At 41.7% G+C, this 26,329-nt stretch overlaps 1 protein-coding gene across 9 annotated transcripts in view; it reads right to left on the bottom strand.

The window, feature by feature from the left end:
- SCUBE3 (signal peptide, CUB domain and EGF like domain containing 3) overlaps nucleotides 1-26,329 on the bottom strand; it is a 121,243-nt gene that overhangs the window by 57,330 nt on the left and 37,584 nt on the right. For 7 of the 9 annotated variants that reach the window (XM_081948542.1, XM_081948545.1, XM_081948547.1 and 4 more), the window contains 2 exons: nucleotides 8,628-8,762; nucleotides 357-482 (listed from right to left, as the gene is read on the bottom strand). In XM_081948542.1, coding sequence (XP_081804668.1) covers nucleotides 357-482; nucleotides 8,628-8,762 — 261 coding nt within the window. The remainder of the gene's footprint in view (nucleotides 1-356; nucleotides 483-8,627; nucleotides 8,763-26,329) is intronic. The other 2 variants (XM_081948543.1, XM_081948549.1) reach the window with 1 other exon arrangement.

The following is a 26,329-nucleotide window of genomic DNA, read 5'->3' as shown; positions in this document are numbered from 1 at the left end:
AGTTGAGTGGAATTTAAAATAGCAAGTGCATTTGCACAAAAGTTCAAATATGTCAATTAATTTATTTTAGCAGCATCCATATGCAATCTCATCACAAGGTAAGTCTTGCAAACTTGAGGGTTTTTTTTTAAATGAGAAAACTGTCCCTCTTTCATCTGAACATCGATTACATATTCGGAGGATATGACTGGTTGTATGGGTGCAACTACACAAAGTAATGTTAACAGTTAAAATTCGATGATGTCCTCCTCTATGAAAAAGTGCACTTCCAGCAAAGATCCACTATTTCTATATTAGTGTTTCTAAAACAACCAACTGCTACTTCTTTGACAAAGGTTTCCCTGGTAAACACTTACATTTGCAATCTCGTTGATTTTTAGTGAGCTCAAAACCAGGTCGACATTCACAGGCAATGCCACCTTTCGGGGTCTCACGGCATATGTGTGCACAACCATGATTCTTGTTCATGCAGTTCATTCCTTCTAAAAGAGAAAAGAAGCAACATAAAAGCTACCCAGACAACACAAGAAACAAGAAATAGCAGCAAGAATATATAATGGTGACTGTTGTGGCCCAGTAGGATCTGGTTGAGCTGCTGATGGACTCGGAGAGCGAGGAACCATATGAGTCTGCCCTGGACGATGTGGAGAACCCTGTGCAGGGTTCAGACTCAGAACAGGGACCAGAGAGGTTGGTTGGCCACCAGGAGGCACCTGAGGCATGGAGCAGAGGGGAGGATCAACGGCAGTTTGTCCATGATGCTAGATTGAGAAGGGCTGAGAAACGGAAGCAGCAACTCCGTAGGCAGACTCACAGAAGATGATTAAGCACAGGTGGTTGTGGATTGGCCCCTCCCAAGTGAGATTATAGGTGAGGCGTTGGGAGAGGACATTTACAAGAAACAACTGTTTGAATTAGTAGTTAAGAAAATATATCTGTGTATTCTAGCCGTGTCTGTTCATTTGGACTATCTGCATTGCTTCATTTGAATTATCTGGGTTGCTGCAGAGCTACTCTATTGAACATGAGTTGTCTGGGCCCTCAGCCAAAGGATTCGTTATCGCAGTAATCAAATAGTGGCAAAGAGCCATGCCTGTGTTCTGGTTTATTCACAGGCGTGGGGGGGGGGTCAGAACAGATGACAGTTCATTCTTGCTTAGCTAACCTCTTTATCTATCAACCTAAAGCAAATTTTAATAAATTCAATAGGCTTTACCCTCAAGGAACCACACACAACTATACCCATTTTGTTAAGATGACTGTAATTACCTTCAAAACACAGTCATTTTTAAAACTAGAACTGTTAAGATTCATTGGTTTCAGAAACAACTAAGATTTTAATTCATTACAGATATATGAATTAACGTACACTGAATACAACACATTTTCTTGATTTAAATATAAAAATGACCTGTGGTCAATCCATATCCCCTGGAAATCTTGCCTTAAAGGAAAATTTCTGGAAATAGAAAAGAAAAATGAAAATTACCTCCTTACAGTTCACCGAGAGATTTGGTGTACTATAGTTACATTATGCCATAATTTGAAGATATTAATTGACCTATTAAATTAAAATTGTGAGATATCATGTGCGTTGTAGAGCTGATTAACCAGTACCAATATCTTACTGTGTCCAACCCTTAGTATGTAGTTTTCTCATCATGTATCCACCCTCAGAGCAATGCATTTTCTGTCACTATCCCTATGATGTCCCTTAGCCTATGCCTTCTCCTTATTATACTAGCAATCCAGAAACTCTCGGTCAAAAACCCTGATTTGTCAATCAATGATGCTACAGGTTCCAGTGTTGTTTCTTCAGCAGAGTCAAAAAGACTCTCAGGCTTTCTCAATAATGGGAATCGGCCAAAGCAGCATTAGCTACAAACATTGTTGTCTGACCTATCTCAGCTGTGAACAAAACAGGGTGCTGCTGACTCACATCCTTAGATTGTTTATGCTTCGTTTGGACTTGAAGGACACCAAGTTCTGGGCTTTAGCCTCCATCTCTTCATATTGGCCACCCACTGTAAGCAGCAATCAGAGCCAACAGGGTCATGCCCTCTGCATCATGGCCTGAGTATGCTGAAGAATATTAGCATAGGGACTAGGCCTGCCTACTTTGTTGCACAAGGCAGATGTTAGGGTCTAAATGAGATAAAAAGTATTTGTGAGTAAATCAGACCTAACTCAGGGGTGAAACTAAAGTCAATCTGTGATGTAGAAAGACACTTACTTCAGAGATAGTCTTAGAACATTTTTAGTGGTATTTTATTATGGTTCATGTAGTTGTTTTTATTACATTCTCTTTACATATTTTTATTGCCCATTAGCTTGATCATCCCATTTAGACAGAAAGACAAGGTATCAAACACTCATAGTTGCCTAGTGAACATGGCTATATTCTAGACCAGAGATGTCAAACTTAAGGCCTGGGGCCGGATCCAGCCCACGGGATACTTAGATCTGGCCCATGGGGCCACCCTGGAAATAGCAAAGGACCAGCCCATGTGCTTCTGTCAGACAAAACAGGCTCGCAGGCTCCATTTTCAGCTGCCCCAGCCTCCTGCAACTCTCTGCCAGTGAAAATAGAGCTCGGGAGAGGGTTGCAAGAGGCTGTGGCAACTGAAAATGGAGCTCAGGAACCTGTTTTTACTGGCAAAGCACTCGGGCCACCACAGGCCCCCAACAGAAGTGACATCAAGCTGGCCATCCCCCCCCCCCAATGTCAAACACAACCCTGATGTGGCCCTCAATGAAATCAAGTTTGACACCCCTGTTCTAGACCATCTGGAGTCACATCTGAGAAAATGATGTATCCTAACCTAATAATGTAGAGAACATTTCAGTAAAGTGGGAAACACTTGAAAGATTCCAGTAATTAATCAAAGGGATAATCATTGTCCCAAGACACATGAGAGTTTTTTAAAAATGGAGACTATTTCATGTCAAGAGGCACTCAAATATATTATTTGAGCAGATCCAGTGTGATGGCTTCCCTGGTCATCAGCTTGGACAAGGAGAAAGAGCCAGCTTTGGGGATGTCAGAGGGGGATGCGGAGGAGCGCCAAGAGGTTGTAGAGGGTTCTGAGCCAGGAGTGGAGAGGCCAGGCAGAATGGAGAGGTTGCAGGAGGAATGGCCACATGAACAGCCGATTGAGCAAGGAAAAGGAGAGGCACAGCTGCAGCTGGAGAGCACAGAGGCCCAGATTGGGCGGGGGGATAGGAGAAGGATCCTCATTTTACTGACTTCGGAAGGATTGAAGGCTGAGTCAACCTTGAGCCAGTAAGACTCAAACTGCCAAAGCCCTGACAGCTGGCAGAAGTTGCCTGCAATACTGCATTGTAATCACTGAGCCACCATGGCTCATTATAAGTTGAGACACCCATGTGATCGAACCCAATTGTTGAGAACATTTTTTGTAGCAGTCATTAAGCAAATCTGCAGTCATTTACTGAATGCCATGGTTGTAAGTGCTCTCATTCTTTCAGAAACCAGCCAAAAATGCCAAAAACTGACAAAATAGTCACAAATCACAGCCATGTGACTGTAGGGTGCTGAAACTGGCCCTAAAGTCAGATGCCAACCACCTGAATTGCAATCACATGACTGAGGGCACAACAGGCCATAAAGCACTTGTTCTGGGCCCCTTGCAATTTTGAACTATTGTTAAGCAACCAGTCTTGAGGATTACCTATACTGTAATTCTTTCTCTTGCTACTTTTTCCGTGTATTACAAATAAAAATATCTGCAACAGAAATTTTCTTAATTTCTTAATAAAATAACTTACTATGGGATAATAAAGAACGCAGTAAAAATGAACAAAAATGTCGATGTATTAGGCCCCAATTAAAAAAAACTGAACTGAACTGAATGACTTGAATGGGAAACAATGGGAGTCTGAATCTATTTATAGCTGAATCAGTAAAAAGAGAAAAGATGCGTTTAAGTAATGCTGTACTTATCATTCTTGCAACCTTAGAGTACTGTCTAAAGTCAAGAAAGAAAAACAAGAGGAAGAGAAAACTGAAAAGTTATGTTGACAATAATCTAAAGAGGGAATAAAGTAAAGATGGAAATGAAAGTGAACAATAATTTAGAGCAAAATCTGATGAGCATCAATTTGATGTTTTAATTAGCCATAAAAATTGGAAGACCATACAGGAAACATAGTCATTAATTTTTAAAAATTAGGTCCGCACACATACACACACTGGATATATTTACTATATATACCAATAAATGATAGTTAAAGACATGTTGCTTGGTCAGTGGTGGGTTTCCATTTTTTTTTTACTACCGGTTTGCTTGTGCACGCGCGGAGAAGCGTCTGAGCAGGTGGGCAGAGCCTGCCACCACCGCCACTACTGGTTCGCCCAATCTGGGCCGAACCAGCAGAAACCCGCCTCTGTGCTTGATGCATGTGTTCAGGACAGTTAATAACTAACTGTGATCTGCCGGGCAGCTATTTATTAGAAGGAAAACTGGCAGACACATAATAAAAGCAGAGAGGTGATTTGGTTTCACTGCTCTTATCACCACCGAATAAGCTCAATAACCTTGTCTGTCACTTCCAATTTATCATGGATCAATCAATTAAAACTGCTTTGAAGTCTGAAATGCAGGTGCACAGATGGAGAACTGAAAAGAACAAAGTTACCACAATAAACAATTACACTGGAGAAAAACACATGGACTGAAGAACAGAAAGGATTCAAATTCAAAACAACATCTTCTACAGCCAAAGTAAATTTAATGGCAAGAACAAAGCCTCTTTTTTGTTTTTGTTTTTCAGGAGGTTATTTAAAACTACAGAAAACAAACACTGGGGTTGGAGCAGGATAGAGAACAAAGATGACACAAGAAGAGGCAAGAAGAGACAAGCTTTATAGATTGTTATTGTAAGTTTTTTTCCCCTCTAGTATCTTCTACTTCAGAAGCTGCCTCTATTTGGCATTATTTTGAAAGAGACCCACAAGATCTTTGATGCCTGGATGAAAAAGCTTGTCTGGTTTTGTTGCAACTTTTGTAAATGACATAATAATCTATAGCAAAAGGCTGTCTGCCAGAAAATGTGTATTAAGCAGACGCTGCTTTCCCGCAGCATTTATAGCACAGCAATGGAGACTAAGCTATATATTAGGAAATTCAGGCATCAAGTTTTTTGGGGTAGAATCAGGTGAGTAAAATTTTACTCCAGAACAAAGCGTAGTTCAAAGCAAGGTTAATACCAAGACTTGAAGAATTATAGTTCAGAATTATAGTTAATGCTCCAGGCTGGAAGACTCCAAACAGGGTAGCCATTGAGCTTTCCAACATTTGAAGAGCTAAGACGTCATTCTGGTTTGCTTGGACTCTTGTGTCATAGTCTTCTTGGTTCTTTATTCAAGAAACAGAAAGAAAAACAGAAGCCAGGAAAGATTCCAAGCAGAGATGTTGCTCTGGGAGGGCAGATCCATGTTCTGAAGTTATTGCAGAACAAAACCTACAACTCCTGACTGTACACCCGTAGGTAGAGGGACAATTAAGTGTTTATTACACTTACATATTGCACAATCAGGATTGGTTTATAATAAAAAGTAAGCTGTAAGTATTAAATTGTCCCGAATATATAAAAATAAACCCATAAAAACATAGAAATAATAGAAGTAAAAATAACAAGCAAAGACAAAAAACAAACATTAGTGCCAACTCTTATTGAATCATAGCAATATTAATTCTGAAAGGTCCTATGGAAAAGTTTCATTTTAATAGCTTTTTGAAACAATATGATGGAGATGCCAACTGGGCTAAAGGAGTGGGATATATAATATTAAGCATCTCCCACCAGAACAAATGCATAGGATGGGCTGCTTCCACCTGAAAATACTCAAAAGTCAACACAAACGTATATACTGTTATATACAACAGTTCTCATTTGCCAAATCAAAGGCTGATATACTTGCTGCTAACTACAAAGATAGGCTCATGTAAAGTATATTGCAATAGTTTGTGTAATGGCTGAGGTACCAAAACATGGCAGGAAGTGAAACAGGACCAAGACCAGTACACTTGTCCCATCCAAGTCTCAAAAAAGATAATTCACCATTGTTTCCATCCTATGTCCAGATGTGAATCCTGAAAGACAAGTATTCAGACAATCTGCTTCCTCTAGGGTACTCTGTAATTGAAGCCCAACACTTGGTCAATAACTTTCTCTTAACTGAAAAGGCTGGATGACAGTTGTCTTATATTGCTAGATCCAAGGAAGAAATGTTCAAAAGGAGCTGCACCACTGTCTCTTTTAAGTCATCAGGTATGGAAGTACTGACAGTTTCCTGGGTGCAGCTTCTCTCCCTTCCCAATTATTCCAAAGAATCCAGACATGCGTATATTCAAGCCACAAGTGGCATAGAGAGCACCTGTTCACTTCATCCAAGTGCAAAGACCAGAATGAATCTCAGATGACAATTCATAACAAGGATCGATTCACCACTTCAGATACCACCCATAGAGTGCCAAGCCTTTTTTCCAAAATATAAAACACTGTGCATATACATCTGGTTTTTATATTCCCAGAATTATTCTATCTTCATGCTATCTTTCTTCCAATCAGTGAGGTACAGTTGAGGTTTCCCAAGAGAAGACTTGAGTCCTAGGCCCATAAGTTTTCATTTTCCTATTGAACAGCCCTTACCTAAGGCAAGGTAGAAAAAATGACCTTGGTAGAGATATATGAGTTCCATTACCAAGGTGATGAGAAGAAAAACATATCTTAAATCCACAAAGGGCACATAGGTTCATAAGCAGCTCAGACATAGATCCCTAATTCATAAAAGCATAGGAAAAGAGAGGGGTACAGCACTATCAGATTCACAAAATTCTGTTATTATAGCCAATCTCAATAAAAACAGTATGGGAGGTTGACATGCCACTTTCTCAGGCTCAATTTCTGCATCTGTATTAGGCATGTTATTAACCATACAATTTGTTAGCAGGTAAACATTTTCCTGCTTGAGCAGGGGGTTGGACTACAAGACTTCCAAGGTCCCTTCCAACTCTGTTATTCTGTTAAAAGCAATATATAAGCCCCATCTATTATTGTGATAAAGCACAAGAGATGGCCATTCCAGCTGATTTATTTTTTCTTTATAAGAAATCACTGAATCATAATTCTAAAATGCTTAAATAAACTGGTAGCAATAATGCAGAACCAAAATAAAGGAAAATACCCAACCAATTAACAACATTAGTAATCTGAATGTTATTGAATGCTTCAGAATTTAATGGGATTTTATTTAAAACTAGACATTCATAGTATGATACAGTTGTAATATGCCCTCATCATTAAAATGGGCTATATCCTCCTCCCCACCCCTCAGTCTTCTTCAGCTTGCTGTCTTCCAGTGGCACTATTGGACAATAGTGCCACTGGACTTCAAAGATGATGCTGGTTGAAAATTCCAGGAACTGAAGTTCAAAACATCTGGAGAGCACCAGTAAAAGAAGAGTGCTCCTAAACACATAAAACAACTAATCTATTCCAGGTTTCTTGGTGTTGGGCTACAAATCCTGTTATTCCCAGTCACCACAGAGTATAAAATTGAGTCACATTTGGGATAGAGCTCAAATCCTTCCTTCTCGTGCAAAAAAAAAATATCTTAAATGCGGTTCTAAGTGTTACATTTTTGCATTAACCTTCCATACGCACTTGTGTGAATATGTCAAAACCAACCTGCAGAACACAGCTGAGAGTGATTTACTAATACATATTGCTCTGCAAGAAAGGTGGGCAGGTATATACAATAAAAGCAGGTCAATTTTGAAATTTACACTCTTTTTATTTATCTTTTGGGAATTCTGAACATTTTTTTAAAATGTTATATCAAAGAAATTTTTGACACCTAATGCTTCAGGTAAACTTAACTCTTTTTTTCAAAAATTCCAAATGGTTTAGCAGATTAACTGGTCAGAAAATTCATTTGCTATTACAAATGTCAGCAGAAATAAGAGAGTTAAATATAGGAACGCCCACTGTCCAGCAATTCCAGTAAGAGAGATGAATTGTCTAACTATGACTACAATCATATGTTAATTAAGAGTATTTTGAAACTGTAACAAAAAAAACTTCGATGAAAAATGATTTAAATCAGAATAATGAAACCAGCAGTTCATATGAGTTGAAATTTGTCTCATCAGCACACTAATCAGTTGTCAGACAAGCAAAATAAACCTACTGTGTCCTACTCCATTTCAGTAGTTAATACCAATTTGAATGTGTGTTTTGTGTTTTACTTCAATTGTAATTGGGTGTTTGAAGTGAGATCACTGTCTGAAGTGGGACTGAGAAGCAGCCAACTCAGAGTATAAATAATCTCTCTCAATCGGGTGTCTTTACAGCATGTTGAGCCAATTACCGAGATTATCAACCAGTTTGGCCGACTTCTGGAGAACATCACACATTGGGAAATGCTAATCCCAAAACGTGAATGCAGGACTGTAATGGCACTCTCTATTTATCTATCCACAGGCAAGGCCAACTCAAATACAAGAAACTGTAATTTCCCATCTCTTCTTTAAACCTGATGATAAAGTTAGAGATCCAAAAGAGATACAGATAAGCAGAAAGAAAAAACATTAAAGACCAACCTTCAGGACGCTGGATGCAGGTATGCTGGTTATCACTCAGGAAAAAGCCTTCACGGCAATGGCACTCATAGCTTCCCATCATGTTGACACAAGTTTGTTGGCAGCCACCATTCCCCTCTGCACACTCATCCACATCTATTTGGGGATCAAGGAGAGAATGAAAAGGCTGAAACTTACAATTATTAAATAGTAAGAGTCTGGAGCTTACTATTTTTTTAAAGATAATACAATACAGCAAAAACACACCAAATAAAAATATTTTTTTAAAAAATAATAAAACATTCCTTTAAAAAAAGCCAAGACAATAAAATGTCTTACAAAGCTAACAAAGTCATTTTTGGTTATCTAAAACTCAGAAGGGAAGGAATGCAATAGTTACATTTTTAAACAATTTGGGATATAAATCCTGTAATAAATTATAATGAATAAACATGATGAAGAAATGCTACAGAAAAGACCTTGTCACATATAGTATATCTAATTACTTAGCATGTTATGACGTTGGAACATACAGCAGGACCTCCAATAAAATCTGCTGGTTCCAGACAACTTCATACACAAGGTTTTCTTTTGAATATCCTACCTGCAAAAATAGTTTTAAAGCTTTCTAGCTTAAATCAAGCTACTTGCATTGGATTGAAAATCTAAAATTAGTGCAAACAGATCAAGTATATGCCATATTTTACATCACCCTTTTAATACAACAATATATAAAGCCAGTCTTTGATATTCCATATTACTTTTTCCGCCTTCTGATAAGATTTATTTTTAATCCATCATATACTCGAGGGCAGGCCTGATCTTACTGCGGGAGTCCCCCCTCTTGCAAGTATGGCCCTCCGCCCTTTCGAGGGCCCACCTTGATGAGGGATTTATTAATCCAGAGAGATGGACGAAGCGAAAACTCAGGGGGTTTTTAATTAAATTTTTTATTCGTGTTTTAGGGGGTCCCAGGGTGGGGGGGTGGGGTTAGTCAGGCTGAGGGAGGGACTAGTGCCAGGCCGACAGGTGGGGTTGGCAAGGGAGTGAGCGGAGCTACTGAGGGGAGGGGGAGTAACGATATTCCAGTAGAGGGTCTTTTCATCCCAACGGTCGTGGGGAGGGGTAGGTGCGAGGGTAGACAAAGATCCCACAACCAGTTGGGAGACCGTGGTCATTGGACACGGCCGGTCATTTGTCCCAACCCCCGCAATCTAGGTGGTCAGGACCTACAGAGCCGGGGCCTGAGACTGATGTTATGCAACGCAAGGTCCGTTACCAATAAGGCCCCCCTCATTAACGACTTGGTCTCGGAGGGGGAGCCGGGCCTGGCGGGGATAACGGAGACCTGGCTGGGCCACGAGGGGGGTCTCCCCCTCGTGGAAATGTGCCCACCGGGTTACCGTGCATTTCATCAGCCACGGGCCCTGGGTAGGGGTGGTGGGGTAGCGGTTATCGTAAGGGAAGGCCTTGAGCCGAGAGAGTCCACTGTGCCACAGATAACCGGGTGTGAGTCCCTATGCGTGAAGTGGGGCCCAGGGAGACAGTTGGGCTTGCTGATTGTATACTTGGCTCCTCGCTATGCATCAGCGGCCCTGCCCGAGCTCCTCGAGGTGATCGCTGAGATAGCGGTTGAGACCCCCAGGCTATTGATCATGGGGGATTTCAACCTGCCATCGGTAGGGGAAACATCCGAGGCAGCTCGGGAGTTCATGGCCTCCATGACAGCCATGGACCTGACCCAAGTAATTCAGGGCCCCACACACGAGGGAGGTCACACACTGGACCTTGCTTTTGTCTCTGGCCAGTGGAGGAGTGATCTGGGAATAGGGGATTTAGTCATTACACCCCTGTCATGGTCAGATCACTCACTTCTCCGGCTCGACTTTCCAGCCGCTACCCCCCATTGCGGGGAGGCGGAACCAGAATGTCCTAGATGGTTCCGCCCCAGGCGCCTGATGGAACCTGATAGGTTCCAGACGGAGCTTGGGCCACTTCCTGTAGCCCTGACCCGCTCCCGGATGGAGGACCTCGTGGCTGCATGGAATAGTGCGGCCGCCGGGGCCTTGGACCGGGTTGCGCCTTTGCGGCCTCTCCTACGGCAGCGATTCACCCAGGCCCCTTGGTTTACCGAGGAGCTGAGGGTGATGAAGCGCCACAAGAGACGCCTAGAGAGCAGATGGAGATCGTCACGCTCTGAATCTGACCGAACACAGGTGAGAGCCTATTTACGGACCTACCTTGTGGTATTAAGAGTGGCCAAACGTCAGTATTGTGCCACTCTTATTGCGTCCGCAGATAACCGCCCTGCCGCCCTGTTTCGGGTGACCCGCTCCCTCCTTTCACAGAGGCCGCGGGAAGCCCCCTTGCAGGGTAGAGCAGAGGAATTTGGGGAATAATGAAATGCAGGGTAGATTTGTGTAGATTGGGTTACGTTCTTACCGATTTTTGCCTAAAATGCCAAAAAAAGTGGCATTTTGCTATTTTTAGCATTAACAAATCAGTATTTGTGCAATTAAGCTTCCTTATAAGCATACAAATGGCACTTTGGCATAGAGAAGGGCACTGCTGAAACACATCATATGGAATTGCTGTTCTAATTTTATTTTCTAATTGTCAATTAACAATGTGTTTCCTGTCCTAAAAAGTATTAGAGCAGATATTCCACATGATGTGTTTTAGAAGTGCTGTTTTCTCATAATCTTTAGTGAAAATGGTTAGCATTGGACAAAGTTAAGTCTATTTGATCTGGACTGTAAAAATCCAAATCCTGATGATTACAAGATACCAAAATGAATTTATGTTTTCTTTTCTGTTTGCTACTATAGAGTGGTTTTCCAGACTTTTGCAAACTAAAACTAGGAGCCAGAGAGTAAAAGATTTTTTTTCTCAATAAAGCAAGATTGGGTGACTGTGACCTTCAAAGAGATTGTTGATTATCATCTTCCAACAATGCCATAAAGCATAGAGAGGAATGCTAGAAACTATGTTTCAGCAATCTCTCCAAGATTTGGAAAACACAGTATGCACATTCCAGTACTGTTATTTTGGCTGATGGCTTCAGCACTCCCATCTACTACATCATAACTGAATTCTCAGAAAAATTTAAGCTGATCAATAGAGTGAGTCCATACAAATATTAACTCAAAACTAGTAAACTGAATGATAATTAACCCTATTTACCACTAAGCCAGACTAGCCACAACCCCTAGGTTACAGCAGTAGCAGATGAGTTCATTACCTAATACAGATTCACCGAAGCTAAAACAAATCTAGCCAAACTTCTTAAGACTAACTACATCTAAGTGTATTGTATAGCAATGGAGACTCTCTAATTAATGCCTAGCTTTACAGATTCCATTCCTAATATTCAATCTATGCAAGAGAATATCATAGTTCTAGTTCGCTTCCTCTAAATATCTGATTTCCAGCCTTGTCTCATACTCTGACTTCGCTCAAAAGTCAATCTGACTCTTAAATGTTTATACAGCAATGGGTAAATTGAAGCTCACTCAATGTAAAATGAGGAGACAATGTAAATGGATAGGTTCTGTCTCCATCACTTCTGCTGATTATTCTCAGATGAGTCAGATTCAATACAGGCAACAGATAGTAAATAGTAACTGATAATCATATTTAGCAGCAAGTACCAAAATTGCCAAAATGGGTATAATTATTTTCAAATAAGCAATGAAAATACTCTTATAACTGAAAAAGAGAGATTTAAGTAAAGCTTCACACTGACATTTTTAAACTATTTGTTCAGATCCAATCAGATGAACATAGTTTCTCTAAGTAGACAGTTAATATGAACAGGAATTCCTTCAGAAACAGCATAACAAACAAACAGCAACATTCTACAGTACTGTTTAGAATCCAACAAACTGAAGTATTCTAGTTGGAGTTGATTTTTGGTGGAGAGAGGTTATATCTTCCTGTGCAAGAAGCTAGGCATAAACAACAATTTTAATATCTTGGTTAAAAAAAAATCTTTCTGATTTTTTCTGGTTTTATGTCCCCAAAACTCAACAGATGTTTTGTTGTTTGGAACATTGAAGATTCCATATAGAATTCATTAATAAAAATAAAAAACCCTCATTCTCTCCTCCCCTTTTTTGAGATCTGGTCCTCCAATTTGTATTAATAAATGAAAGCTGTAAATAAGAGTAATTCTTAACAACAGTTGAACAACAATCTGAATGAAAAATTTAGATAATCCATAACAAAAATATTTTCACAGTAAGTTTAATATCCAATGATAAAACTCATTTAAATGATCACTGGCCAGTAGACTAGATTGTTAGTGGTCTCAAATCTTCTCCTAGAAACCCTCAATCTCTTCACAAATCTGGTCCTACCTTCTACTTTGAGGTAAAGATAAGACTATAGTTCCTGCTGCCACACTTATCTTCTGGGGGCCCTCACCAGGTGCCTATCTCCTAATCTTGGTGTGCAAAAGAGACAGGACTGTAACAGCTTGTGCTACTTTTTTGCCAGTTAAAAAACCCAAATGCACTATCTAAAATCATTTTACAGTGCCCTCTCCTGAACATAGTTTTAAGTTTAAGTTTTATTTGATTTATAGACCGCCCCCTCTCCCCGAAGGGACTCGGGGCGGTGTACAGACATCTCATTAAAAACCGTATACAAAAATAAATACCCTTAAATTCCCATAAAATCGAATTAAACAATAGGCTGTACAAAGTATTAAAAATTAAAAACAACCTAAAACCCACCCCTAAAAATTTAAAATACAGACTTGAGGGACTAAGCTGGGATTAGGCCAGGCCGGCTAAATTGAACAGGTGGGTTTTAAGCTTCTTACGGAAGGAGCGGAGATCGGTGGTTTTTCTGATATCAGGGGGGAAGTCATTCCAGAGGGTCGGGCCCATCACAGAGAAGGCCCTGCTCCTGGGCGTCGCCTGCTGACACTGCCTAGTGGACGGCACCCGGAGGAGTCCCTCTCTGTGAGAGCGGATTGGCCAAAGGGATGTATGGGGCAGGATGCGATCCCGCAAGTACCTAGGTCCTGTGCCATGGAGCGCTTTAAAAATGATAGTCAGCACCTTGAAACGCACCCGAAAAGCCACAGGTAGCCAGTGCAGCCCGCGCAGGAGAGGTGTTACATGGGATTACCTAGTAACTCCCACAATTGCCCGCGCGGCCGCATTCTGAACCAACTGCAGCCTTCGGGTGCATCTCAGGGGGAGCCCCATGTAGAGAGCATTACAGTAGTCCAGTCGGGACGTCACAAGCGCATGGGTGACTGTGTGGAGGGCGTTCCGGTCCAATAGGGGACGCAATTGGCGCACCAGGCGAACCTGGTGAAACGCCCCCCTTGCCATGGCCGTCACATGGTCATCCATTGACAGCCGGGCATCCAGGAGGATGCCCAGATTGCGTGCCCGATCCACGGGGGCCAGCTGTTCGCCCCCAATGGCCAGTGATGGAACCAACTGGTTGAACAGGGGTGCCGGTAACCACAGCCACTCCGGCTTGGACGGGTTGAGCTTGAGTCTGTTACTTCCCATCCAGATCCATACGGCCTCCAGGCACCGGGACATCACTTCGACGGCATCGTTGGGGTGTTTCGGGGTAGAGATGTACAGCTGAGTGTCATCAGCGTACAGGTGGTACTCGACCCCGAAACCATGAATGATCTCGCCCAGCGGCTTCATATATGTGTTGAACAGGAGAGGCGAGAGGACCGACCCCTGCGGCACCCCACAAGTGAGAGGCCTCAGGGTCGACCTCTGCCCCCCTGTCAGCACACATTGCGCTCGGCCAGAGAGGTAGGAGGAAAACCACCGCAAAACGGTGCCCCTCATCTCCAGCCCCTCTACACGATGCAATAGGATACCATGGTCGATGGTATCAAAAGCCGCCGAGAGGTCTAATAGGACCAAAATGGAGGAGCAACCCCCATCTCTGGCCCTTCAGAGATCATCCACCAACGCGACCAAAGCCGTCTCCGTGCTGTGGCCGGGCCGGAAACCAGACTGGCGCAGGTCCAGATAATCAATTTCCTCCAAGGGGCGTGGGAACTGTTGTGCCACCACACTCTCTACAACCTTCGCCAAAAAGCAAAGGTTGGAGACGGGACGATAGTTAGCTAACATAGCTGGGTCCAGGGAAGGCTTCTTGAGTAGGGGCCTCACCACCGCCTCTTTTAAGACGGCCGGCAAGAACCCCTCTCTCAAGGAAGCGTTGACTAACTCCTGGAGCCAGCCTCATGTGACCTCCTAGGATGCCAGTATAAGCCAGGAGGGACACGGGTCCAATTAACATGTAGTGGCTCGCAGTCGCCCATGCAACCTGTCCATATCGTCGGCAGTAACAGAGTCAAACTCCTCCCAGAATGGTGCCTCAAGACCCACCTCCGACGTCCCTTCTAGACCACTAAAGGGGACCCACTCGCTGCGAATCTGAGCGATTTTGTCCTGCAGATATTCCCCAAATTCCTCTGCTCTACCCTGCAAGGGGGCTTCCCACGGCCTCTGTGAAAGGAGGGAGTGGGTCACCCTAAACATGGCGGCAGGGCGGTTATCTGCGGACGCAATAAGAGTGGCACAATACTGACATTTGGCCACTCTTAATGCCACAAGGTAGGTCCGTAAATAGGCCCTCACCTGTGCTCGGTCAGATTCAGAGCGTGACGATCTCCATCTGCTCTCTAGGCATCTCTTGTGGCGCTTCATCACCCTCAGCTCCTCGGTGAACCAAGGGGCCTGGGTGGTTCGCTGCCACAGGAGAGGCCGCAAAGGCGCAACCCAGTCCAAGGCCCCGGCGGCTGCACTATTCCATGCAGCCACCAGGTCCTCCATCTGGGGGGATGAGTGAAGAGGTTGATGATCAGAGGATTTAGCCCTTCTTCCCCCTTGGGAGATCTTGCAAGTGACAAAAATGAAATATTTTGGTTAAAAAAAAGGTGGGGGTAGGGGGCAAAGCAAAAACAAAACAAAACAAAATCCCACAACACTTTTATGTATTAAAGTGTAGGCATTCAACATAAAAGGAGACGATTAACAAATTGCCCTAGAAAACTGTCTTATGAATTAGTTAAGAAAGAAACAAGCCACAAGATGGTGCTGGTATGCTACAATTGAAGAGCACTCTGCCTCCATTTTTCTTAAATGTGCAGTTTGCAAAATATTATTGCAGATCACAAGAAATTGTAAAGAAAACATGAACACAACCTGAAATATCAGTGAAAGATGAAAGACAATTCTATAATTTACACAGAGGTATTTTTGAAAATATGAATGTTAGCATAAAGTAGCAATAACACTCTTTCTCCTCCTTCTTCTTAATTAGTGCAAATTCTTAGCTACAGATTTGCATAGAAATAGAAGTCTCCTGAGAATGTTCCTCTGCTTCAATTACTGGATATAATTCCTTAAAGATTTCAGAGGTTGTTGGAGAGATAGAAAACCAATTCCTTATCTTACTCCAGCTTCTTTCTATGGATTTTTCTCTTTGTTCTATAATTACTAAACTTTTTTTTTTAACCAGGAGAGAGGGACATCTGATCCTGGGTAAATCCCAGCCCCTCCAGGTATACCAGATGGGAAGCACAACTAAATGACCGAATTTGATTTTATCATAAGGCTACTTAACAGAATCTTGTAAGTCTAAAGGTACAAATCTCCTGCTGTTACTTTTAACCACATGTTCAGTTAGTGCAGGTCCTTCCTAAATTTCTTCTTCTAACCATTAAGCCACTAGGAACTCCTTCCTCTCTTGTCTGATTGTTTCCTAGGCAGTCTCTCTTCCCCTTATTGTTCATTTCCACATACCATGTTTCCCCAAAATTACGACATGTCCTGATAATAAGACCATGCCATATTTTTCCTGTGGGCAAAAATATACGCCCTCCCCCAATAATAAGCCGCCTGGAAACCCCCCCTTCCAACCAGGCAGAGCACCATTCACCAGCCTAGCGATATCCCGAAGGCGCAAAGGCACAAGAGCCAGGGGGAGGCAAAGGCGCTCACATTGCTTGATGCCTTTGGGATACCGCTAGGTTGGTGGGTGGCGCTCTGCCCGGCTAGAAAGGGGGGTTGCTGGGTGGCTGCTCATGAGTGTGGTCACCTGATAATAAGGCCCAGGCAAAATGGGGGGGTGTCAAAAGAAAATAAGACCCTGTCTTATTTTCAGGGAAACACGGTACCATTACAATAAATGACCAAGAGCCATTTGTCATTCATGGGGATATGGGTTATGCATCCATAGCCTAAAATCTCACATGTAAGCTATATTCATAATACTCCTAATCAGAAAAAGAAAAAATGCAAGAAAAAAATCCTGGACAATTCAGAATTAAATATACTGTACATACTAGTCTTTCTAGTGAAAATACGTGTTTTCATACATACAAATTATGCAAAGTTTCAACAGTTAGTGAGTCAATCAGTCCTTCATTGCAATATGGTCAATTATCAGAATTGAACTTAAAAAAGAAAATTTACAAAATAAAAGCTAAAAGAACAATAAATAATCAACATGACTGGTTACAGTGGGTTTTAGCTTCAACTCTAAAATTGCTTAAGAAATTAAGTTCCAATTCAATTACTGTTATAATCTGAATAGGATTTTGACAATAATTGCAAAATTACAGACTTGTATATAGGAATACATTTAATTAGTCACAAAAGCAATCCTAAGAAAACAAATCCACTTTTTAGCTAGAAAAGTAGCTAAAGTGCTAGACTTTTCAGATTTCTTTAAGTCCATAATGTCTATTTTCTATATGCAAAAAAAACCTCTTTCAGTTACAGTAATGGATACTGTTTATTTACATTATTTTAATTGCTTTTCTAGTTAAAAATATTCAAATAGATTGCAAATCAGGAAAAGTTAAAAAGCATTCCTAACAAATTCATTTCTAAACAAAATGATATGTCATAGTGTTGACATGGGAAGAGATCAAAGATTAAGCTGGTTCAGTTTTTTCTGCAAGGATTCTATTTTTAAAAAAACCTACTTTGGTACTGTAATTCCTGGCTGAACTTAAATGAAGAAGTCCCTGGATCAATTATTGTACCTTATCCTAACTGATCCTCATGGGGTTATTAAGGGAATAATGGGATATGTTGTAGAGCACCCTGAGTTCTTTGAATAAGTAAAGAGGGAGGAGAATAGATTACAATGAAATTACACATTTACTGTTAATTTTTCTATTACTTGATATAATTCAAACATCATAGATAGGGGATTCAAACTTTTTTGAGCCAAAATAGTGGGAATAATCAGAAGGCAAAGATATGAAAGTGTTTATACCCTCCTTGACCCAGCATAATTTTTTATGCTAAAAATATTTTACACTTTGTTTTATAGTAGACTCACTTTCCCCCTTTTTAATTAAAGGAATCTAGGTATCATAAAAGATGGAAGGGAAAATTAAAAAATGGTGGGCACCATATAAAATGTCAGCTGTTACACTGATTGCTGGGGCTACAACCTAGAAAAAAAATACTTAGAAAAAAATTAATCTGGCAGTCTCACCTCCTGTAATAAAGACCGATATTGCTCATACTATTTAACCCTAGTCTGAAATAATGTTGATGAGTTAGTTTTCACCTAATCTCATTATTCAAGAAATCTGATAGAATGAAACAAATCATAGATTCAGCTATTATTTTTTAAGATGTGCTGCAAGAGCATTAGAGGTTTATATGTATTTATTTACAGGATTTATCGGACCATCTAAAAATCACCCACTCTTATGTAGCTTCCAGAATTTGCACAGTAAGAACAAGGCACAAAATCATGATTGATTAAAGTAATAATAAATACAGGCTGGCAATTATGAAATTGTAAAAAGGGGCGTTGTTTACTTATTTATGAAATAAATAGAGGACCAAGAGCAGGGGTGTCCAAACTTGGCAACTTTAAGACTTGTGGACTTCAACTCCCAGCTGGCTGGGGAATTCTGGGAGTTGAAGTCCACAAGTCTTAAAGTTGCCAAGTTTGGACACCCCTGACCAAGAGAGACATAACAGAGGAGTAACAGTCAGCTGTGGAAAAGGTCTTATATCAAAGAAAGCTTGGTCTGAGGGATTAGATGCGGTATGGCCATATTCACTGAGGCTCTTATGATTAGCACCAGCAAAAAGCTAAATTGTCCTACATTTGTGCATGGACTCTCCTTTTTTTTAAAAAAAAAAACACTTTTAAATGAAGCCTTTGTCTTATTAAAGCATAACTTCTTCCCCAGTTTGGCTCTTGTATTATTTCAAAATATGCCATTCTTTCTTTAGCACATTTTGCTCCATTTGTTCCATTGACTTATGACCACAATTGAGCCCCAAAGCAATTGTTAAGTGAGTTTTGCCCCATTTTATGACCTTTCTTGCCGCAATTGTCTAATGAATCACTGCAGTTATTTAGTAACCCAGTTGTTAAGTGAATCTGACTTCCCCATTGGCTTTGCTTGACAGAAGGTTGCAAAAGGTGATCATGTGACCCTGGGAAACTGCAGCCATCATAAATATGAATCAGTTGCCAAACCTCTGAATTTTGATCACTTGAACATGGGGATGCTGCAGCAGTCATAAATGTGAAAAACCCTCATGTCACTTTTTTCGGTGCTCTTATAACTTTGAATGGTCACTAAACAAATGGCTGTAAGTCAAGTAGTACCTCTATTTTGTTTTTAACAGTTCCTATTACCATAGATACTATACACCATTTACTTTATCCAAAAAAATTAAAAATTGTTTCTGCACATCACAATTATTTTTCTATTGCTATTTGGTTTTTATTGTACACGTAGTGTTCAACCAGGGGTGGGTTCCTGCCAGTTCTAATCTCTTCTATAGAAGAGGTTCCACAAATCTACAGTGCCATTTAGAACCAGTTCCAACTCCCTCCCCCCGCCCATCCCCACATCATCAAGATGAAGAGTGAGATAAGGAATTCTGGGAGTTGAAGTCCACAAGTCTTAAAGCTGTCAAGTTTGAACACCCCTGGGGTTTTTTTTTCTATAGGGTTAGGGTTGCAAGGGTCTTGTAACTTGACAGCTTTAAGACTTGCGTGCTTCAAATGCCAGAGTTTCTGAGTTGCTAAGCAAGAGCGTTGTTAAGTGAGTTTCACCACATTTTACAAATTGGCCGTGCCCACCCGGTCACATGGTCAGCAAGCTACTCCCACCCAGTCACACGGCCAGCAAGCCACTCCCACAAAGCAGTCCACACCTACAGAAGAAGTTCTAAACATTTCTAAAACCCACCACTGTGTTCAACTTACAACCATTTGTTTAGTGACTCTTTGAAGTTACAACAGCACTGAAAAAAGTGGCTTACAACTGTTTTTCATACCTACAACCATTGCAGCATTCCCATGGTCACATGGTCATAATTCAGATGCTAGGTAACCCGCATGTATTATGAGGGTTGGAGTGTCCCTGGGTCACATGATCACCTTTTGCAATCTTCTAATAAGCAAAGTCAATGGGGAAGTCAGGTTCACTTAACCACCTTGTTACTAACTTAAGAACTGCAGTGATTCATTTAACAATTGCAGCAAGAAAGGTCCTAAAATTGGGCAGAACTCATTTAACAACAGTCTTGCTTAGCAATTGATATTTTGGGCTCAATTGTACTAGGTTACTGAAATTTTGTTGTCCAAAGCTTTTATTGATCAGCGATCAAATATACCTTGTCTGTGTCTGTGGGTGCTGTTTCCTTCACAAGAATCACATTTCTATATTGACTAACATATTTTCTCACATTGTGATTATGGGATGTTGGTGACTGTAGTAAAATCAACTCCTTTTTTTCAGGAAATTATCTATAATTAGCTCAATGTTTTCTTAATGAGCAATAATCCTTAAGTGAATATTGCCTGTAACAGCATTGGAACATTAAACCTAACAAACCAACAATTGTCCACTAAAAAAAAAAGTATATCCAATGATTTGCTGACATTTTTATGTAACATTTGGAGTCTTGCTGACTAAAAATATAAGTAAGATTATTTATATTTTTAATCAGCGAGACTCCAAATGTTAAATAAAAATGTTAGCAAATCATTGGACATACTTTTTCCTGGCTTATTATGGGCCAGCTAAGTGGACAGACTGCTAAACGTGCATCAAATGGGAGGAAGGTGCCCTTTCTTCCACAGCGTCCAGAGTCAGAGAATAGAAAAGAAATATAACCAGCCCCTTTCTCAAAACACACAGAGGAAATAAGGAGCTCCGTGCCAAAGAAAACCTCTGTGAACTCAAGCATTAAAATCCCAACAGCTAAGAAGAAAGCTGAGCGCCTTGGACATCAACGGTGGGGCCATGCAGCAGACTCCGGAAAAGCCAGAATAGCAGGTCGATGACAACATGAACAGACCTGAATATCTGAACAAATGTGTAAGAGGTTAATTAAAATACACATATCAGCTCACAGGCACACAAAAACCAAGTGTACTGTCATGCAGGGCCTCTTGCAGACAGACAAGACTATTGCTAACTAATAAAATTTTATCTGCAACTATGCGGGCTTAACTGCTGCTTAGGTTTCACAATAAAAAAAATAAAATGCCTGAACATTTCTTATGGTTTCAAAGGAAGACTTAAGACCTGATATAGATAAAAGGCTTAGAACAAAAGCAACAACCACCACTAACTGGTTTGTTGTGTAGCAGTATTTTAAAACAGCACCATGATCATACATATGTCTTTTTCATGAACTTTTAGATCTTGACAGGCAAAATACATCAAAGTTGGGCACGTATACAATAATTGTGTGAAGAAAATTCTAGAGTTTTATTTTCATGTGGATAGCTGCTACATGGTTTAGATAGATTTAGGGAGATGAATAACATCCTGATCACAAAACATTATATTCAAGATGTTTCCTTGATACCCTTGTCAGTTTACAAATGTTCACCATATATATGTATGCATATATGTATGTGTGTGTAAACATTTGTAAACTGAAAATGTATCTCTATTCAGATTAAAACATAGCAATATTGCATCAGATGGATTCAGCAAGTACACTCTAATGGTGGGTATATTAATAATATAATTTTACCTTAGGCAAATTAAGTACTCTATAGGTTAATATAATCTTTTGTTGAACTCTCAGCAATAAACTGCTGTTCCTTATCTTCAGTTCATAACAAGGTAAGTCATCAATTAAACTAGTTGCTACAAGACTTTCAATCTAATGTTTGCTTTATTAAAGGCAACTTAAATCATCAAAAGACACTTTAATTTAGCAAACAGACCAAATTCCTGGTTTGATCTGGTTAAAGGTCACTCAGAATCTTATTAGAGATAAAGCAAGATAAGATACAGGAAATTATTCTATCCAATAACTGAATTTCAGACAAACCTCTTTGTAAACTCCAGAAATAGCAAGCCTTGTTTTGTTATTAAACCCACATGTTCTCCTTCCTACACTGAAGTCAGGAAACAGGAATATTAAGGCTCTAGGTCTAGTCCACACTATTGCTATGTTCAGCTTTAGATCCCTTTCATGCTCTTCCATTTTATGTTGCTTTATTATCTTGCCTACATCATAATTTTTCATAAATGATATTGGTTCACTATGCAGAGACTAAGTCCAATACTATCTGGAATTCTTTTCCAACTCTTAGGAAAATACCTGGCCACAAACTGGTGGAGAAAAGAAATAACAAGGGAGGATCACAAGTTCTCATCAGATCCACAATGGAAGACTTGAACTGGTTGCCAAGTGCCTTTGTTTTCTAGGCTCAAAGTAAAACAATGATTTGCATAGTTAAAATCTTATGAAGAGAAGATCTTGATTTTTAACATATCAACATTCTTAGTCAGCATTCTCTAGAATCCATTATTAATAAAGCAATTCTATCAGAAGTAAATACTGATTTAAAAAAGAGATATTTATTATCGGGGGGGGGGGTGTCCTTGTTTTCACCCGATTTCCACCTTGCCAAAAGGTGCATAGTTCACAGTTACCTGATTGCACTCAAAGTCTTTGTGATCTGTTTAAAAAGAGAAATGCATCCACTCTGGGAAAGAACTCAAAGTAAGAAAGGCAAGACAAGACAGGCAAAGGGGCCCCTAACAGAGTAGTGTGAAACATAAGGATGTAAAGGAATATGTCTTTTGAGAACAAGAAAAATAGTATGTAGAATAATTTAAAAATATGACACATTTGAGGGTATCCTATTTTCCGGCACTTCTGTTTGCAGCATAAGAAATTTCATATTATTATTTCTAGGAGGCACCAAGGAGAAGGTCCCTGTCACTGTGTTAATTGGTTTGCTAGCTGAACTGAAAGAGTTACTGCGCAGGTCATAGGTCTTATCAGCAATGATGTACTGCGCCTGCTCATCACACATTCCAGAGACTTCTTTCCTCTTGATCTTTGTTCGTCTTCAAAAAGGCGGACAACATTTGTTCTTGCTAAAATGTAACAATTAGATAGATTTGTTTTATTTCTATTTTGTTATTTTTGTATTAAAGTTTGTTTTCATTAGAACATGTTCTCAGATTTTATTTTATTTTTCGCTTCTTGAGGATATGCTGTTTGGAAAAGTCGTCGATTCCAGACCTCATTAATTCAGGGTGAATCCATGACAGTCCCAGGTTAAATATGCACCCTCTCTTCCCAGATAACCACTAGTACATGAGAAAAAGTTATACATAAATCCACTGGGTTCAGTTCACCCTACCAAGATAACATGCAAATTATGCCTAGGTATTTTTAGAGCAACTGTGTAGATAAAATAGGTAGACAATCACAAGCAATCTGTACATAAGTTCCAGACACAGTGGTGCACTGAAACAGTGATGCACTTTGCTGTATTAAAGGGAAATAAATATATTACTCCTTTTCAAATTATACAATACAGGGAGTCCTCAACTTATAATCACAACTGGAACTGAATTTCTAGCTGTAAATTATTATAGTCATCTTCTCAAGGCACTCATTTGACTGCACTCAATTTTACAACATTTTGTGAAAATTGTTAAGTGAATCCATGGTCGTTAAGCAAATTCCTTGATCATGTGAACCCATTTTTCTGAATGGGCAAAAAATTGTGATCACATGCCCCCCAAAACACTGTAACCAATTGCAAAGATGAGCCAGTAGCCAAACACCTCAAACAATAAGGAGGAAATTGAATTAGTTCAAGAATTTATCTTCCTTTGATCCAAAATTGTCCTTGATGGCACTTCTACTCCTGAAATCAAACGCAGGATAACCTTAGGCTGCACTGGAATGGTTAACAGGAATAATATCTGGAAAAGCAGATATATTTGACTTCCTATATATGACTTCCCTGGTGCTACCCCTCGCTGCGGGGAGGCGGAACCGGAAAACACTAGATGGTTCCGCCCCAGGCGCTTGATGGAACCAGAAAGGTTCCAGACGGAGCTTGGGCCACCTCCTGCAACCCTGACCCGCCCTCGGGTAGAGGACCTGGTGGCCGCGTGGAATAATGCGACTACCGGGGCCTTGAACCGGGTGGCGCCTTTGCGGCCTCTCCGGCGGCAACGATCCACCCTGGCTCCTTGGTTTACCGAGGAGCTAAGGGTGATGAAGCGCCGCAAGAGATGCCTAGAGAGTCGTTGGAGATCCTCCCGATCCGAATTTGACCGAGCACAGGTACGAGCCCATTTAAGGACGTACCTAGTGGCATTGAGAACGGCCAAACGTCAATATTGTGCCGCTCTCATTGCATCCGCAGAGAACCGCCCTGCCGCCCTGTTTCGGGTGTCCCGCTCCCTTCTGTTTCAGAGGCCGCGGGAGGCCCCTCTACAGGGTAGGGCAGAGGAGTTTGGGAAATATCTGCAGGATAAAGTCGCTCAAATCCGGAAGGATTGGGTCCCCTTCAGTGGCCCAGTCGAGTCGCCAGTGGCGAGTCTTGAGAAACCTTTTTGGGAGGAGTTTGACTTGGTTGTCATCGAGGATTTGGACAGATTGCGTGGACGACTGCGACCTACCACATGTTTACTGGACCCGTGTCCCTTCTGGCTTGTACTGGCATCCTGGGAGGTTACACGCGACTGGCTCCTGGGCCTAGTGAACGCTTCGTTGGGTGAGGGGTCTCTCCCGGCCGCCTTGAAAGAGGCGGTGGTGAGACCCTTGCTCAAGAAGCCTTCCCTGGACCCTACGGAGCTGGCCAATTATCGTCCTGTCTCCAACCTTCCCTTTTTGGCGAAGGTTGTAGAGAGTGTGGTGGCTTCTCAGTTTCCACGACATCTGGAGGAGAATGATTATCTAGACCCGCGCCAGTCCGGCTTTCGCCCTGGGCACAGCACAGAGACGGCCTTGGTCGCGTTGGTAGATGATCTCTGGAGGGCCAGAGATAGGGGCTGTTCCTCTATCCTGGTCCTATTAGACCTCTCGGCGGCTTTTGATACCATCGACCATGGTATCCTGTTGCGCCGACTGGAGGGGTTGGGGGTCCGGGGCACCGTTTTGCGGTGGTTCGGCTCCTACCTCTCTGGCCGGACGCAACGTGTGTTGGCAGGGGAGCAGAGGTCGACCCTATGCCCCCTTACTTGTGGGGTGCCACAGGGGTCGGTCCTCTCGCCACTCCTGTTCAACACATACATGAAGCCGCTGGGTGAGATCATCCGTGGTTTCGGGGTGGGATATCATCTGTACGCTGATGATACTCAGCTGTACATTTCCACCCCGAACCACCCCAACGAGGCCGTCGAAGTGATGTCCTGGTGTGTGGAAGCCGTACGGATCTGGATGGATGACAACCGACTCAGGCTCAACCCTTCCAAGACGGAGTGGCTGTGGGTTCCGGCTCCCCGGTTCAACCAGATAATTCCATCTCTGGCCATTGGGGGCATTCAACTCGCCCCCGTGGAGCGGGCGCGCAATTTGGGCGTCCTCCTAGATGCCAGGCTGTCCATGGATGAACATGTGACAGCCGTGGCCAGGGGGGCGTTCCACCAGGTTCGCCTGGTGCGCCAATTGCGCCCCCTATTGGACCGAGACGCCCTACGCACAGTCACCCATGCGCTGGTGACGTCTCGCCTGGACTACTGTAACGCTCTCTACATGGGGCTTCCCTTGAAATGCACTCGGAGACTGCAGTTGGTCCAGAATGCGGCCGCGCGGGTGATTATGGGGAGTACCAAGTACTCCCATGTGACACCTCTCCTGCGCGAGCTGCACTGGCTTCCTGTGGTCTATCGAGTGCGTTTCAAGGTCTTGATTACGATCTTTAAAGCGCTCCATGGCTCAGGACCTAGTTACCTGCGGGATCGTATTCTGCCCCATACATCCCTACGACCCATCCGCTCGCACAGAGAGGGACTTCTCCAGGTGCCGTCCACCAGACAGTGCCATGGGGCGGCGCCTAGGAGCAGAGCCTTCCCTGTGGCGGGCCCAGCCCTGTGGAATGACCTCCCCCCGGATATTAGGACCACTACTGACCTCCGCTCCTTCCGTGTCAAGCTCAAGACCCACCTTTTCCAAATAGCTGGCCTGGCTCAACCATAACTTCGTATCGCTCCTGATGGGTTTTTTAATTTAGTAATTTTATTTAAGGGGATTTTAAATTGTGTTTTTAATTGTCTTTCACTTATAAGTCAACTCTCCTCCATGCACATATGTATATGTCTCTGTTCTTTTTGTATATATGTTTGTCTTATGTGTATTTTTATTTGTTTTGATTGTACGCCGCCCCGAGTCCTTCGGGAGAGGGTTGCGGCTAATCAAATAAAAATTATTATTATTATTATATTGATATAAACAAAAAAAGCAGGA

This window comes from Natrix helvetica (assembly GCF_964273705.1).
Source record: "Natrix helvetica genome assembly, chromosome: 3".
NCBI lineage: Eukaryota > Metazoa > Chordata > Lepidosauria > Squamata > Natricidae > Natrix > Natrix helvetica.
The sequence above is the reverse complement of the archived record's forward strand: the minus strand, read 5'-3'. Positions and strand labels throughout refer to the sequence as shown.